Raw genomic sequence first — 18,125 nt, 5'->3', positions numbered from 1 at the left:
TTTAAATCTTATCCCGTGACGTTAGATGAAATCAATAAGTATGAGGGAAAACTTTAGAAATACTAATACTCTCCTCATGGCACCACAACGTGTCCGAGTGTACGGAGGGTATGATAGAGAACTTTTGAACTAACCCCCCGAACTGCGTGAGTAAATCGCCTCTTCTCAATTACCCCCATTTCATGGCATTTGTAGCAGTATAGGCAGCTAAGGCGTATACACAACATTTCGAGCTCCTAAATTCTAGTCTTGTTCGTACAGCTCCATTACCTCTGGCGCCTTCGTGCCGACGGGCTTTTACCGGATCACCAGTAGTAATACTCGGTCTGAAGACATTTCGAGTGCGTCAAATGTATATCAATTACTCAATTCTAAATTCGCTATTTTATTTTTCGTGAATCGCTGTAGCAATAACAGGACGGTAATCGACTTTTAAGCGAATAATTTCCAGGCTGATTATAAAGTCGATCCTCTTTATAAATCGACGCTAACACAGTAGAGGAGTCGTGTCGTCGACGTCGACTAACAACTACGTTAAGGCCGTCTACCGTATAATATACAAGGTATATAACCGAGGTATTTACATGCTCGCGCGAATAACCAGGCAGACCGAGTTAATTGTAGCTCCGCAGCGCCGGTCCCCGTAAACGAGCCCGCGCGCGCAGTAATTGCTTTTTATTAAGATTGTAGTCTGAAAGAGGGAGAGAATAACAGTTTACCAGGCTAAGCTCATACTTATATTGATTTCTTACGAGCGACCGAGCTAATTGCTCGACACCGAAACAGCCTTTTACTTCAGCTTTTTCTTGTAGCTTTTTTTTTCTTTCCGCGGCTACGAAAATCGCTCATGAAGTTGTAAAATTGGTTGTGAAATTTTTTTTCCCTACCTTTTTTCCCTCTCGACAAATAATAAAGGAGGAACGAAAATCGATTTATGTACGTGCGCGCGTACATAAAAGCTTCAAATACAAATACCTCGGTCTCTTATCGAATGAACACGTAAATCAAAGATGTCTAACAGCTGTCTATAAACAGCTTAGCTTTGAAAGCTTTCGAGAAAATCGAGCGAACAGGAAGCTAGCGCGCTTGCACCGTTGAAATGACACCGCCACCACTATATATTTCAGCTAAAGAGTCCCCTACCTATATATACGCTTCGGAGATGATCAGATCAGCGCGCTGGATATTGCTTTGCGAGTTTGCGCGACACCGCAAAATTTTCTCCGTGAAAAATGTAATAAATCATTTTTTTACGAATAAAATGTAAGCAAGTTGAAATGGATTTTTTGGAAATTATTTCAATATTAGTCAAGTAATCATGTTAATATGGCAGTCGAAGATTGAAATAAAACTGAAGAGAAAGATTTCACACATGAAAACACAGCAACCGTTTCGTGTGCCTCCGTAAAAAGAAGTATGGCATACATAAATTTACGTATAACCGTACGAGCGATAAGCATTAAAAAAGTCGAAGACAACGTTGGAAAAAAGTTGTTCCATCTTTCTTGGCATAAAGTCGTCTTTGCTCGTCGTTGAAAAAAGCTGCTGCCACTTTATCTTTGGTTAGTGGCTCTTGTGAAAAGATCGCAGGCAAAAGAGAAAAGAGAGAGAATCTTTCTTTTTGCTTGGGATGATCCTCTGCGATGCCTTTGATGCGTTTTCTCTCTGTATTATATTTTCTCTCGACATTTCATTAAATATAGCTTTTAGCGGAAAGGAACAAGAGAGAATTAGTAAATGAGTGAACTGTGAGTTGGGAGTCTATAGTTTCATCACACCGTTGGCTTATGATATTCTTAATTGCAAATAAATAATATTTACTTATTTCTTCGTAAATATCGTTATAAGTGGATTTGGGTTTACGTTGTTATCAGCATTTTATTATAACTATTATAACTATTGTAACTTTAAACAAACATAAGAAGACATCATTATTTAAATAATCCCAGTAGAAACATATCTCCGAGAGGTGATCTGGCGACAGTAACAGCAATACAAAAATTTTTATGAAAACTAGAAAGTCGTGTTCTTCAGTAGGGTAATATGCACACATCTATATTCCACACTGTTTTCAGATACAATTTGATAAATCATTCAGAATATCTGTGAAAACAGAAAAAAAGAGAAAGAATGAGAATAGGATCGTCAAGCATGGGAGTTGAACGTCGACGATTCGAGACCTCATAAATACAATGCTTGTGCTACAAACTGCGGTTGCGACGCGATTTTCGTAATGTCGCTTGCATTTACATTCCTAGTCTTCGCTTCCCGGCACTTTTTTTCTTTCTCTTTCCGAGCTTTATAACGTGTTCGAGCACTGCTTTAAATTTTAACTCTACTGAGTCAAAGTGCCTTGCATTTATTCTCTATTTCCTTCTCTTTCTCTCGTATAGCTCGGATCTTTCTTTTTATTTCATAGCAGCAGCGCACGTTGAAGAGAATAATTATTTAATGGAAAAGAGGCGTTCGAGTGGTTTTAATTAAAGAATAAAAATGAACTGATGGGCGATGAATATTATAATTAGCTGGGGAAAAGCCGCATAGAGACAAAATTTTTCAAGAGCGAATTTTCACGTGATGAAATTATGGTCCGGGAAATTTGTTGAATTTCACTTATTTATAGGACTTTTGTCGTCATCGAAGTCAATTATATCAGAATTCGTATTTTTTTTTTTTTGCAAGCGCATCATCGATTGCGAGGATCGTTAGTGAACTCGCTTGTTTGTTGCATAGTCTTTGATGAATCTATAGTCGCGTAAACGAATAACACCGGTAAAATTTCGGTTATTATATAGTTAAAAATTAAAAATCAATTTTAGCTTGAAACAAAGCCTTGTTCGTTACTCGTAAAAAGCCATCCATATTTTAACTAAACTTTTCGGTAAAAAGAGCAAAAATACAGATATATAATATATATTGCTTGGCGATTGCGAATTTCGCAAAACAAGACAAAAAGCAAAATGGAAAAGTTTTAATTGATAGAATTTTCAAGTGTATATGTGGACTGCCGAAAGGCCAGAGATGGAGGAGAGCGGAAAAGAGAGCGAGAAAGATAATACGAAAGCTCGCGTGGTAACACGAATTATTTCGAGCAGCGAATATAAAATCGTGACCAAAAACGACTGAGAGAATAAACCGATGGCGACGGCCACGGCGGAGGTGGAAAAAAATGAAAATAAAACTTTGTCAACAAAAAGAGAAAAACATCGATTCACGCGCAAAAATAGCGGGAAAGCGAGAAAGAAACGAATCAGAATAAAAGCGACTCTCGCGCGGGTTTCGATGTATTAACGCTGAAGGCAGCGGGAACATAGACCAAAGTAAAGAAACGAAATTTGAATAATAATTTATTCATGAAAAAGGTGAGAGAGTAGAGTAGAGAGCAAATAAGGGAAAGAGAGTTGGTCGGGAAAAATCGAGCTGTGAAAGCGGAGGATTTGAATAGGGATATATACATACATAGCGGGTGGAGCGAACAAAAAGAAAGTGAGAGAAAAGCGGTAGGTTGGAAAAGTAGGAAATTGGCGAGTATAGAAGAAGAAGAAGAAGAGAAGAGAGAAAAAAGGTGCGAGCGAGCGCACAGCCTCCGAGCTGCCGTACTTCATTGTCTAACTGGTTGATGGGACGTAAGACACGAAGCAGAGCGGCGAGCACTTTTTTTCGACTCGCTGAAAAGAGAAGAATAACAACAATAAGTGACTAGCGCAAGCGAGAAAGAGAGAGAGAGAGAGAGAGAGAAGCTTGGGGAAGCGTGATACTTGGTAATTGAGAAGCTTTGCCAACAGCAGCGCAAGCCTAACATCTCGATCGCGTATTGCACGTATTTTTCTATCTGCAATTGCCTATCACAAGTTTTATGCTTTATTTATTTTTGCAACGCTTCGATTTAATTGAAAAAAGATTCATATTTCACTTTGATACAAGAACAAATAAAAATTGTTCACTCGACGCATCAAAGGTTTTCATGAAAACGAAAATAAAAAGGAAAAAAGCGGTTAGTTCTTTTTCCATCATATTTCAAGTATAAAGTGCGGTAAGAGCATATTATAAATGAAAAAGCACGGCTCTGCCTTTAAAGCACAATACCTAGCTAGCGCTGGCGCGGTAGCTGTACGACTTTCGCATTTACACGCGGTTTTAGCGGTAGAGACTTGAGGTTTTCGACTGCTTACGCGCGAGCCGCTTATCTCTCGAGTGCGCGCGCGTAAAACGGTCGCAGAGATGCTATTGCGGTATTATCTATGTATGCTGTGTGTATGTGTGTACGTATTTAAAAAGAAAGGCTTGCACATTGTGGTCACGAGCGACGAAGGAAATGCTTTGAAAAGTATGTACGTGCAAAAAAAGGTAGCAGAGCGTGGTTCACTTTGACGAGAGCTTTTTTCGAATGTACTTTCACTGCGTTGAGAATTTTTTCAACTTACAGTGCGTTGGTTTTTTCTATTAAAAATAAGATTTAATTAGTAGATTTATTGAAGAAAAAAAAATTAAATCACGAATTCATGCTGGAAGAGAAAAAAGTTTGCGTATTTTAAAGTGGAAAGAGATAAAAGTCACATTAACCCACTTGCGCAATCGTAGATAACTAGGAAAAAACGAAAAAAAAAAAACGAAAGAGCTTACACCGGTCAAATTTAAAAAGACGTAGAAAAATACTATTATCAATTTGTCTGACTTGTATAGCTCTCAACACTTGCGGTAGAAATGTTCATCAAATCATTTGTCACGTCGCATAAATAACACTTTTGTATGAAATAAAGCTTTGCTTGTCTTGCTCCGTATAATAATATAATTCCTTTTGCGCGTATCTCCATGTTTCTATTAGGCCGGGGGACGCGATCGTTGCCAACTTATAAAGCAGACTGAGAGAGAGTTGGTATATATAGGCGAAGCCCATGAATCTTTCTACGCGTTTACAAACGAGGATAGAGAAGCTTGCGAAGGTAGAAAATCGAATTTGCGAACGGTATAATTCGACGGTTCGAAGCGAGGAATAGATTGGCTATGATTTTAAAAGCTCGCTGCAGCCATCAGGGTCTCGATGCCATAGATTGTTCGCGAGCGGAAAATGTATGATATCTCATTTTCCTAATTTTGAATTCATTTAGTGTTTGTTTTCTTTTTACTAATATTTTCTCATGCAGAAGAAAATTTATACGTCGCTGCTCTGAAAAATTATCGCGCATGAATATAAATATTTACGCCGCGCTGCTTTTAGACTTTTTCACTGAACTCGCGCGATTGTTAATAATAAAATAGATATAGTCTGCACGTCAAACATACGAGCAACACTGATAGCTTTGTTAAAAATGCACCAAGCTTCTCTTACAAATACACGTGTGCGCACGCGCGTATAAAATTAACATCTATCTTGAAAATATATATTTATAATAATAAGAGAGTCGTATATTTAATAATGGCGCTTGCGACGCGTTCAAGCTCGACGTCACAGATAATTTTAAAGTCTTTTGTTATGCTAAAACATATATGTGCGCGCAATATATATACATACACGCGTACACGGACTATCTATTTATATTCAACACGACATCGAGTACTCGAATCGGCGTATTAAATCTCTCTCTGCCTCTTTCTCTCTATTCCCTGTGGCAAGTAGACCGCACATCGAAAGCTTCACTAGCAGCGTTTCAATTAGTAATTAAAACGTGCCGTCGTACTTTGCTCCCGCTCACGCTCAGACAGAGATTTGATAGCTTCTATAAGCGGATTACCGCGCGCGCGCACAGCACAGCTCCATTCTCTGTTATGTCTCTTTCTCTCTCTCTCTCTCTCACTCATTCGCTCGCTCTACCTACCTACCTATCTATATAGCATACACATCGCAAGCTCTCGCATTTGTTCTGGCCTGTTGGGTGACACTGATTGCAAGCTTTGCCGCGTACTATGTATATATACGTATATGAAGCAACTCGGAGGATTCGACGCGTTGATTACATTATGTAGTTGACTGTAGCCACTGTAGCTTTATTATTTATACTCTTTAACGCGTTCATCAGTCGACTCGGGCATTTTGATTTTTTTACCAATGATTTTTTCAATCCTCTCATTATATATCGCTGTTCTCTCCGTGCGACAATGGAGAGTATGTATAGGTTTGCGGGAGTCGCCAACAAGTACCGTTACACAATCAATCGAGGCAACATCGGGTAATATCTGAGGCAGCTGTGTATCGATGATCCTCGAGTCCCTGTTATGTGTGCAATCGATCTCACCAATTCCCGTGGCGTCGAGTAAACATTATCCCTCCACCCTCCTCGGATCTGCCTCCCTCTGCTGCTCTATTACGTTCCACATCAACGCGCTAACTTTTGCATACATAGCAACGTATAACCTCCCTCTCGGAGCGACGTGAGCGCAACGCCAGCCAGCGGAGGCTCAGGCGGCGTCTTGTAAATTAATTAATGCGCGCATACTCCCTAACGAGATCGCTGAGGTGTCGGTGAGTAAGTACTCTCTTGTTCGCCTACGCGAATGTGTACACGCTTGAATTAGTCGTGCAGTCGTCTCTCTCTCTCTCTCTCTCTCTCTCTCTCACTCTCTCTCTCTCTGGCTGCGGCTGCTTTGACGCGATTCATCTGGGCTTCCAGCAACCCCCTTTGCTTGCAGAAACTACTCAAAAGCTAGCTCGCCTTACTTTTTTATTTCTTACATGACACACGACTTGCAACTTTTTGATCTCGGTATTTTTTTTCCTCGATCTTACGCCTATGTAAATGTTTAATTAGAACTCAACGTGCGGCATGAAATTATAGAAATACTTGAGGTTCACTTGTGCCGGCGTAGATACTCATACATATAAAGCTTACCGAGGATCGACAAGTGTGAAAAAGACAAGTTTCTGAAATAGTTTTATGACGACGGGCGCGTAATTCTCTAAATTTTTTTCATACGATACACGAGAGCAAGAAAGTTTGTTGTGTGTACACAAAGAAAAGCACTCGATTCACTGGGAAAATTTCTTCAAATACTTTAAATACCACAGAGCATGGAGGCGATGCCGAGCGTTGCTGTATTACTCTACTTTCGTTCTCTCGCTTCTCGTTCCTCTTTTTACTCAAGCGGCGCGCGAAACAGCCCTTCTCGACACCCCCAACCGTCACTTCTTTTTTTATACCCGAGGCGTCGCTAGGCTTACTCTCTTTTCGCTTACATAATATGCAGCCACTTTAATTAAAATAATTACACACACGCTTGTGTTTTTTCTTTGCCGAGACTGCGTTACTTTATGTGGAAAACGTTATCATTATTATTTTCACGCGCGTCAAGTATTATATAATGTACAATCAAACGTACGCTGTAGTATATATTATATCGGCGACGCGCTAATTAATATTCCTTGATCCTGTGAAGACTAGTTTGTACGGCGAGAAGCGAGTGAGATCAGAGGGGGAGGGGGAGGAGATGGTGGGAGAGAGAAAGAGAGAGGGAGGCAGAGGAACTTTTTAGCCGAGGGTTTATTTGCACTTTATCCGGGATTTAATTTACCGAGCGACGGCTCGCTGATGGGATTAAAAGATATAAAAGAAGAGACCCCGAGGCTTGCAGAGGGGCTGACGCGGGGGAGGAGGAGGAAAGCTTGGAAAAGGGTGTGAGAGAAATGGCTGCTGGTTGGAATAAAGAAGCCGTGTGCTCTGTAGCTGCTGCAGCTTTAAACAGAGAAAGAAAAGCGAGGGGTGAGCTCACCGAGCTTTTTTGCTTGTTCAGAGGTTTTAATAAATGTGTTTCTTTCTGACGGCGAGAGGATGAGAGCCTCTTTGCCTCTATATATACATGCACACAATATATATGCGACAGAAAAGTTTCCACCGTCTCTTTTAATTAGAGAGTAATTAGAGAGTGAGAGAAAGGTGATGCGATATATATTATATCATTTGGCCTTTTTGTCGAACGAAAAAAATTAAAATAAAAAATATATATACGTAGATGCAAACACTTCGTACTTTGTTTTCGGTTAAATTTTTTTCTCTTCTACGAATCATTGCTACAAGTAAGTGCGACACGAGTTTATTGAAAAATCCAACCCATTTACAGAAAATTGCAGTTCGCCCATGCATAGTACACGAATATACAATTCAAAGCTACCTACGAATGTAACAAAAAAAAAACATAAAAACAGAAACAGTGATCGGAACAGAGCAAGTCAAGCGAAAAAAGGCGTAAATGTATATAGCAGTAGGTAGGTACAGTGAAAAAAAGGGGAGAACGACTCAACCGCTGCAGTGCAAATGGACCGTATAGTAGAGGAAAATGGTCCAGGCTACATTGCGGTGGTTTCAATCGATAATTCAGTCACACAGGACAAGACGAGGCGAGAGGTACCGGGAGGGCTGGAGGATGGAGATCGATCGTTTTTTTCTTTTTTTTTTTATCTCTTTTACGTTCAAAGCTCACTGATTGACGACGTCGACAAAAGTGTACGCAGCTCGTGCGAGCAATTTTTTCTCTCTTCTCGCTACTGTTCAGTAAGCATCAACGGTTAAAAGCACAAGCTCGGCGCGGCCGATACTTACCTTTGTTCGTTCGCATGTGCTCTTTCACCACTCTCCTACTCGGTCTCATTCAAGTTCGATAAATATTTTTTTTCGTCGTCATCCGTACGTGTCGCGGTATATTGGCTCTATACATTGCATTTCCATTTACGCTGATGGCTCGCGAAAAAGAGGCTCTCATAGATTTTTCCTTTGTCTAAGCAAATAAAATTACCGAGTTTCTAAAAGTGAGCAGTCCTTAATGGCAATAACAATTGCGAAAAAAGAAGGAAAGCGAAAGCGGAATTCACGTCAGTAGCAAAGAACACAAAGTGGAATCACATCGTTTTTCTTCGACGCTCTAAGCCATACAGCTTGCCTATAAGAATCTATGTCGAAGTATAAAACTGAAGCTATATTTTCACACCTCCTCCTGTTTGAACTGTCTGACAAAAGTAAATCGATACATCTTTCTTTTCTCTAGCTCGTTGCGTTACTATTCAGCAAATACATATATACGGAGAGCGAGAGAGAAAAAGAGGAAATAGGGATGAAAGCTCGATATAGTGCGCTCGGTAAAGTGGGCGCGCAACCTGAAGAGAAGAGTATCTCTCCCTCTACCGCTATGTGCGGCTATAGCACGGGAGGGTGAGTGTACTCGTCGTCGTCGCGCGAATAACGATCATACTCGACCTCATCGCGACGATCCCCTCTTCTTATTTATGTCTGTGTGTGTGTGTGTGAGTATACTTTCAACTCGACCTCTTTTGTCTGCGTTTATATCTATATTTTATATGTATAATAGTAGTAGTAGTAGAAGAAGAAGAAGAAGAAGAAGAAGAAGGAGAAGAAGAAGGAGGAGAAGAAGAAGAGCAAGCGAAAGGGAATGAGAAAAAAGAGAGAAATTGTTTTTCAAAGCTGATGCGCATCCGAAATATAAACACACACATTCGCACATTGACTATTTGAAATGTAAGATGTGATTGTGATAAGAAATTATCTTTGCGAATTCTGAATTCAATTTTAATGAATACATACATGAGAATTGTTATTAAAGAAAAAAAATGATAGGCCTTAACGCGATAACGATTATAGTACATAGGAAAAAGCGACATGAATAATAACAAGAAAAAAGTTTTCAATTGAAAAATTCAAAATTTCGATGTAAATGCAAAGAATGAAAGAAAAGAAGAACATTTTCACGCTGCAGTTTTGCTCTGAATTTTCCGCACGCCAACCCTCACAACTGATGAGTGAGAAGAAGAATAGTATATGTGTGAATATACATGCGCGATACACAATAGTAAGCTAGGCTTCGATCGAGATTCCAATGGAACGAAATCGGATTCTCCGGGCACGTCGTCGTCGTCGCCGTCGTCGTTGCCTCTGTAGCTCGGAAATGCCGAGACAAAATGAAATCGAAGCGTACAACTACTGCTAGCTCGAAGCCGCAATTGCGAACGTGCGCGGAAATAACGTTCTCTAACTCTTTCTCTCTCTTTCTTTCTTTCTCTCTTTATGTGCGAGCAAGGAGAGAGAGAGAGAGAGAGAGAGAGAGAGAGACCGAAAATGCATCAGTTATCCGTTTTTTAACCGTCTCCTTTACTTTTTTCGTGTTTACTCGTTGACTATAACGGAAAAGTACAAAAGTTTTCTGAAGCACACACAGTGTTCCTTTGTCAGTGGGTGTACGTGTATGTATTCGTTTTAGTCGAAAGAAGTTATTTCTTGGGGCTTTTGCGGCTTGATACATAACACACTCGCGCACGCCTGGAAGTGTATCGATTGCAGCACGTATATAGGCAAGCTTTATCAGCTTTTTTATTCAGCTCGAACAGTTCGAGTCGAACGCGCCGTACTACCACGACTTTATACGAAACAATTTTTCTTCACAAATCCAAAACTTTTTTACTCATCCGCGATTCGCCGCATTAGGTGATTCATTTGTTACGTTATTTATGTAGGAAGAGAAAAATCAATCGTTTCCCTCTTCATCTTTTTTATCGCCATTAATTTTAGCTCCCTTTCTGGGGAGGCTCGAGAGATCTCTGCACTGCATTATTTATCGACTTTTCCATCGTCGTCGATCGTGAGCCGCAAGCATTAGTTCGTCGCTCGCTGTATACATAAACTCGTTTACTCTGCTAATACTATTTGCTGGGATTGCACTCGCTGAATGAAACTCGTTTGTAAGTGATACACGTTCGTCTCTCGACGGAGAGGTAAAAATTGTTACAATTCATCGTATATAGTGATTATTTCCGAACTACATTATCGCGAGTTGAATTTCGGTTGAGCCGAGCGCTAACGTACACGATGCCGTTACACCGGGCTACTTTTATATTAAACGTGTCGCATTATGGTATTTCATATAGCTGGGACAAGTTTCGCGTGCAATGTAATAGAAAGAAAAACGAGTATCGAGTCTTTTACGGCTTGTTGCTGCGTGTGCGCGCGCGCGGAGCTTTCATGTCCCACCGTTGATCCGGTTAGGCACTACAAGGCGCTTACGTAGGCCAGTCTGCTGCTACTAGCTCTTCGTCGTTTAATCTACTTTACGAGCTAAAATCGCATTCAACGCCCAGCACCCGTACTTATTTCATTTTTTTCACTCCTTTTACCCTCTTTCTCTCTCAGCCATATGAGAGATCATGGCTTAAGGTCTTCATGTATATAGATAAACGTACCGCCGAGGATTTTATGAGGACTTCTTTATTTTGTACTTTAAAACTACTGTGATTTGCTTCGGTTGTAATGAACTTTTGTTGCAAGGATATTTTTTTCCCTCCTACTCGGTTGGATGAATGCATTTTTTTTATATTACATCGAGGAAAAATATTTTGAGTATATTTTGTGATATGGTGGGGCGTGGAAGGGTATGAAATAAAACATTTTTCACTTTGTGTGGGTAACCATCTCTCGATATTACGATTACACGAGCGAGAGCAAAATTATAGAAAGTCATCTCTCCCTTTATAATAATTTATGCTCAATAAAGTCGGCTTTAATGTTGCAGAAAAGCTCGTCGCAATGTTGGTGCTTTGCAGCTAGAAAAAATATCTTATTTAGTTATCCAATAACTGGGAGAATTCTTTTTATCCTCTTTATTCTCCTTCTTTTTGCCCCTAAAGCACAATAGAGTCAGGAACACGTATAAAAGTTGTGTTGCGTATTATTCCAAGTTCAAGCAATATGAGAGAGCTTTGTGCTATGCTGGTTGCTTTTATTGCACAAGAATTATCGCTTGCGCCTCATTGATGTTACATAATAGCATCGAATTTTCCTCGGCTGTTTTTGCACGACACTCGTAGACACTCCACCTTCGCTTGTGGTATACTATTCGGTGTGTATAAAGATATACATACATAAGCACGGCACGATCTGGTACTTATTATTATTGTCCCAGGCGATTTTTTGTTTTCTGCCTTTTCGCTCTATAGCATTTGTCTTATAAGATACAAAGAAAAGCAGTCTCTCGGTATGCTAGTCACGCTGCAGCAATATTACAACGGACGTACTTTTTGCATGCTGATTGAAAAATTTAATGCTCGGAAAAGTCAAGTTTATATTTTCTTGTTAAAGTTTAATGGGAATACACTAATTAAGCTTAATAGTAAAATAAAATAGTGATCCGTGGAAACTAAAAAAAAATATCAACAGAGATGATGCATGTATGATATACTTACATGTCTCTCTTCCGATGGATTCAAACCTGTAACACACAAGCATGACAAATTATTAAATGTTTAATTGAAATGTATTTGTTAAAATAAAGTATCGTTTTTCCTATTTCGATGTAATGCATTAACAAGGAAGATGCACAAGAGGGGTGAGCACCTGGTTTTATATACATACACAGAAGCTGCGGCTTTTCTTTTTCTTCTCTTATGGGTGCAAGAGAGTGAAAAATAAGAGCGAAAAATATAGGGAAAAGAAACGTGTACGTATACATAAGAAACGTTGAATTTTATATAACAGAACGTAGCGACGGCAGCAGCAGCAGTTGTAGTGGAATTATTGCGCTGCAGGTTTTGATTTATAAAGAAAGGCCCCCGAAGTACTTTGCTCTGGCAAAATATACCCGCTACTCGCGAATACATAATGCTTCTCGCCAACTTTTTCTTTGTTCGAAAAAGAGAGCGAAGGCCTTGTGTAAGCACAGACTTCCACCTTTCTTTTTTTATGTTTTCTTATTTGCGAGCTTGTATTATTAATAATGACGTCGAGCTACTGTTACCTTATGCCCGCTTGCCAAGTTGCTTGTGTATTACAAAACTTTCATTATTTATACCCGCGCAAAGACGTTTATGCATTTTTATTATTTGCCTAACCTTTCCAATTATTATAATTCGATTAAGTTTAGTTTTTTTCCTAAACGAGACATGAATTTTCGAGAATGAAAATGCACTATTACGCTCTTTTTACGCATTAGAAGTACCGACGAGTTGCTTTCGTACTTCATTCTCTGACTAACCACGGAAAAACCTCGGACTTTAGCACCTTCGCATGCTCAAGGCAAATCCTTTTTTGTGTACACAAACACGCAAGCTGCTGTTACTAGAAAAAAGAGGACATAAAAAAATCAACTTCCTCGCTTACGTACAAACTTTGCGAGCGCGCATGTATGCGTGTACATGGATGTGTTAGTAGGTTCGTGTGTATTTGTGTGTGTGTGAGAAATAAAAAAACAAGCAAGCAAGGAACTCGCTTGTGAAAAGAAGCGATCTAAGCCCGCAATATGTACACATAGAAAGTGCAAGAGTGGGAGGCGGTTTTTTACCCTCGGGCGAGTTTTTCACCCTTGTATAGCGCCGTAATAATCGGAAAATATGAGAAAATTCTTTCGTTGCAAGATATATACGACTATGACAACGATTACAAGCTTTCAAGAGCTACTGTGTTGTGCGTGTATACATTGTGAGTATATACGTATTTACTCGTACATTGAAGATCACTTACTGACAAAAATATATTTTATATGAAACTATCGAGTGCATTTACGAAGAAAGATAATCTTTTTAATCGAGACCGATACATTATTTATGAAGCGAAATTTTTATTCTACTTCCAGTCAAATTTTGATACGAGTTTAATGTTGAGCATTTCTACCAGGTCAGATGCATCCACCTTTGAAGTGCTTGAGTTTGTACAGCTCTACGTATAAACACTTGAATAAAATTAAATAATAATTTTTTTCAAGAATGTTGGCGTTTAGTTACGTGTTATAAACGATTCAAGTTTGATCAACTGCGTCTAGGCCTATTGATTTTTTTCAAAAAGTTTTCAGTGTGTATTTTTTTAGTTTGTTCATGTGGTGCGAGTTTTATACGTTTATAAGGGCATTATAAAAAAAATGCGCGAGCTAAAATACTTTTGTCAGCTGCCACAAAGGAGCTTGCACGTGCAAAACTTACAAAGGGGTGAGGTTTATTTCATAGTTGCAAGGTGAAATTTTACTTTCTTTCTAAAATGTTATTACACCAAGTTCATGTACGTTGATTCAAATACATTTTTCTTTTTGTCATGACAATTTTTGATAGAAGCAAGCGCAAAAAAGTGTACCGAATTTATACACAATGTATTTCCATAGCCTTGTTAAATCATCCTATTTTCTTCTTCTTTAAAGACAATCGATTCCGATATTTAATGGCAAAAATCAGCATCTTATTGATATTCAGTCAAAATAGTAAGCACACTTACAGAGAAATTTACTCGTTAGATTGGAGAAAAAGAATTCGAAAGGTCACACAGGTAAATCGAACAGTTTTTACAAGCATACAGTAAAAAAGGTCCGATTACTCATAGCACTATAACTTTAAACGGTTAGATTTAGAGCTTATGTACACTTATCACGTGCAATGGAAATTTATTTCGCTCGAGTCCATGTGACGCATCGGTGAGCTTTTTTACTTGCACCCACCATTATGCGTGGCCAGTTGTAAGCAATCAGAAATGAGTAAACTTTTTTTGAAAATCAGAAATGTGTGCATAAATTACGCAAAAGAAAATCGTTCGATTCGTGCTTTATTGGAAATTTTTCAAGTTCAGATTATAAGATTCGGAAGAATAACAACGTGGCGACTCTTTTGAATTCACTATATCTATTGCTCTAAATCGTCATGAGTCATTTTAATAAGGCAAGACGGCGCTTCAAGCTGGTATAGTCACTTATAACATTCCTCTACATAGCCATAGGGAGTTAATGAATCTCGGCGAGAGAAACTCGATAATCGTGCAAAAGTACCGGCAATCACGACGGGCTCCATTCATACAAGCAGTTTAAACGAGCCACCGACGCCTCCCATCCTCCCTTCCTATATACGATGCCAGGAGCTTAATGACTCGACAACGTTGCGTGGCTACGGCAATGGCGAGCCGAGTTAGCGAGGGTTCCGTATCGAATGACTGGCTTGTGTGCTTCATTACTGTGCGAACGCGCTGCACTGGTGTTAAAAGCTGTGAGCCGCTTTTCCGTGTATAATTGGAATAAGACATTAGAACAACGAGCGGAGATTTGGAAGCTACAACTGTTGCTGGCTTAAAGCTCACGAGTTACGCAGCTAAATTAAAGTCACCGATTGTATATGAGTGAAAAATATAATTTTTTTCAACGATTGATTGAAGAAAATATTAGGTCTTGTAAAGTAAACTGGCTAAAGTAACACATAAGCGCGCGGAGGCGAGCGAGCTTACAGGCAGGTATATATCCAAGAAGCTTGAAACTCGACCTCTGCAAAAAAAGCTGCTCTCGAGTATAGTGGAGCAAGTGCAGCAGCGAAATCTCTCTCTCACTACAGAGATAGTCGTTGCAGTAGTGGTAAGTGGTAAGAGGCAAAGATGAAAGAGGAGGTACAGGGAGTTCTCGTGAGAGATGACTACGACGACGACGACTATGACGACGACGTAGAGGACAGTCGGAAGCGCTCTTGAGTGGAGAGATTCTAAGAGTTCTCTCCCGCTCACTCTCTAGCTCTGTATATGCGCCTCAGCTGTACTACTCGTGACTTTGTCAGCGTTCCTATACTGCTACTACTTATATTTGCCGTCGCACCGGACAAGTGGAACGTCATGTGTGCCTGCTACTGCTGCTGCTCTCGTCTTTATTCACGAGGAAAAAAGCGTCTGCAAACTTATTGATAGCAGAAAAAAACATGAAATCGTACACGATTTTACTGGATCACAACATTGAGGCCACACTTTAATCAATTCTTAAGTTATCATTTGCGAAAAATTAGATGTGTATCAACGGCGTGAAAATCGATGCAAGCTCGACATCAATGTTCTAGACAATCTTGAATAGATGGCGCCAGCAGAGTTAAAAGTAAATACGGCTCTGGAATGGGAAAAATAATTAAAACTCCGCAGCAGTATATGGAAAAATGTGGTTTTTCGACCGGGAAAAAAGTGGCCGTACGGTATTGAAAACAGGAATTTAAGCAACATCGATAAGGCAAATCGAAGTAATCAAAAGCAAAATTCAGCTCCATCCCCCAATGCAAAAAGATAAATAACCGAAGCCCATTTAAAACGAAAACAATTGCAGAGCTATTGCGAATAGTTGCTGTAGTTTTATCCTCCTTTTTTCTCTATTTCCAAACACAATTTTGATTTTCACAGCGCGTACACGTACATTCGCATATATAAAAGATAGCAGGAGAGTAAAAAAAAAAAGAAAAAATAAACAACACGAGAGGCCAGCATATAAACCAAGCAAAAAAGGAAACGGTAAATATTTTTTCATTTCTTTCTCTGCCTCGACCCGTGTATAAATGCGCGTTACTGCACTGCGCGCACGCGTATATTCACGTTCGTGAATCATTCATCTAGCCGTCGTAGTTGCATCGTTTTCTGACGCGGGCGCGCGCACAAGCGTATAATGCTAAATCGAAAAAATCACTGCAAAAATTCAATCGCTTCATAGAAGCTGTGCGTTTGTTTACGAATTGATATTTTTCTAAAAGGTATTTCATTTACTTTGTCGAAGAGGAGAAAAAAAAACAAGATTCACCATTCTTTAAACAACTCTGCGAATGATTAAACAATGCGAAATTACTGAGGGGAAGGCGATTTTTATAATCAAATAAAGCGATCATTCCGCGTAATTCGCGGCAAATCCATTAAATCTGCAAACTGGGAGCCGAGCCAAAACGAGAAATTTTTGAATTAACCTAAATCTCGAGAGCATCGTCAAAGTTGGCGCGAGCGCATAGCGTTGAAAATCATCCTAATAACCGTGCCGCGGTTCGCTTTATCAAGCGAAATCGTATACACTACATTTTCGCGGCTGAAAATACGATAAATCAAAACGACGGTTGATGCAAGCGAGAGAGTGAGATATGATGTGTATACGCGAAGCCAGACGTACGACTAAAACAAACGTAAGACTAGACAATCGCTCTCTGCGCAGGCAGCTATTATATATACGTATGAGATTGGCTATTCGCCGAAACATGTCACGGACTTCCCCGTACAATGTCACATGGCATACAAGAGCATATAATACAGAGGAAGCGAGAGAGAAAGAGAGAGAGAGACAAGAACACTATTAGAGATGGCTTTGCTGGCACGGTAATTCGCCACTATACACTTCTACAACTGCGACTTTAATTACGAACGTGCGAAAATCACAACGCAGCCCTACAACAAAATATATAATGACGTTATTAATGCCTTCGCTATTCCGTGTTTACAAGCGAACGTCGGAATGAATCTATTATTCAAAGCACGGCTTTTAATTAAGACACTGACTGCGTGCATATTTAACGAACAAATTACGCAATAGTATCACTGCGCGTCGCGTACTATTCGCAAAAAGAGAAAAAAAAGTATCATATCGCCCAAGGATTTATTTGCCGTCTGCTTTGAGCTTATTGCAGTGGGCACTTTTTAATGGCCAGCATCTTGCTTCAACTACACAAACGAGGTCAAGTAGAAAACATTCTTTTACGAATAAAAGCTTTTTCGCGCTCTTAAATACTGCATTACTCTCTTACTGCCGCTGCTGCGCTTTGTCGAGGGATGCTTTTTATACTTTTCAACGGAAGCAGGCGATCCATTTAGCACTGGACGCAAAGCGTTTGCAGTTTGCTTCAGAAAAAAACTCTTTTGACCACTTTTAACTAACTTTCCAGATGTATTTTTCATCTGTCGTTCCTCATATTACTAGTCTTGAAACGACGCCCCTTCTATGTCTCTAGCGCGCAGCTTAATTGGCTCACTTTTTTAATAAAAGTAATAATAATAATGATGATAAAAACGAACTTACCACCATTAGTTTTAAGATCGTCGGGCGCGCCTCTGTGTAATTCTGGTTTGGCAAGCATACCGAGTGGGTGAGCCGAGCTACCCGGAGCTGCTGCGGCTCCTGGTGGCAGACCGAGGCCCAAGAGTGCCGCTGAAGCCGATGTTGGCACTGGCAGACCAGCACCCGGTCCCAAACCTGGCAAGCCTGGCAGTCCTGGGTGTGGGCCCATTGCTGCACCTGGTGGCAGTTGTTGCGCGTGCATTTGTTGCAGTAACCTTGGCAGATCAGGCCTCTGTTGCTGTGGATAACGCATCGAAATAATAAGAAAATGTCACATTATATTTTAAGAATTTATTTTAATATATAATTTACAACAATTTTTAGTAAAAAAA

At 39.8% G+C, this 18,125-nt stretch overlaps 1 protein-coding gene across 4 annotated transcripts in view; it reads right to left on the bottom strand.

The window, feature by feature from the left end:
* LOC106649384 (protein groucho-like) overlaps positions 1-18,125 on the bottom strand; it is a 94,114-nt gene that overhangs the window by 5,153 nt on the left and 70,836 nt on the right. For 3 of the 4 annotated variants that reach the window (XM_023460288.1, XM_023460287.1, XM_023460289.1), the window contains exons 6-7: positions 17,755-18,031; positions 12,176-12,201 (exon numbers count right to left, since the gene is read on the bottom strand). In XM_023460288.1, the coding sequence (XP_023316056.1) occupies positions 12,176-12,201; positions 17,755-18,031 (303 nt within the window). The remainder of the gene's footprint in view (positions 1-12,175; positions 12,202-17,754; positions 18,032-18,125) is intronic. The other variant, XM_023460290.1, reaches the window with a different exon arrangement.

The sequence above is a fragment of the Trichogramma pretiosum genome, unplaced genomic scaffold (assembly GCF_000599845.2).
Source record: "Trichogramma pretiosum strain Unisexual culture from Peru unplaced genomic scaffold, Tpre_2.0 scaffold45, whole genome shotgun sequence".
Classification (NCBI taxonomy): Eukaryota; Metazoa; Arthropoda; class Insecta; order Hymenoptera; family Trichogrammatidae; genus Trichogramma; species Trichogramma pretiosum.
The sequence above is the reverse complement of the archived record's forward strand: the minus strand, read 5'-3'. Positions and strand labels throughout refer to the sequence as shown.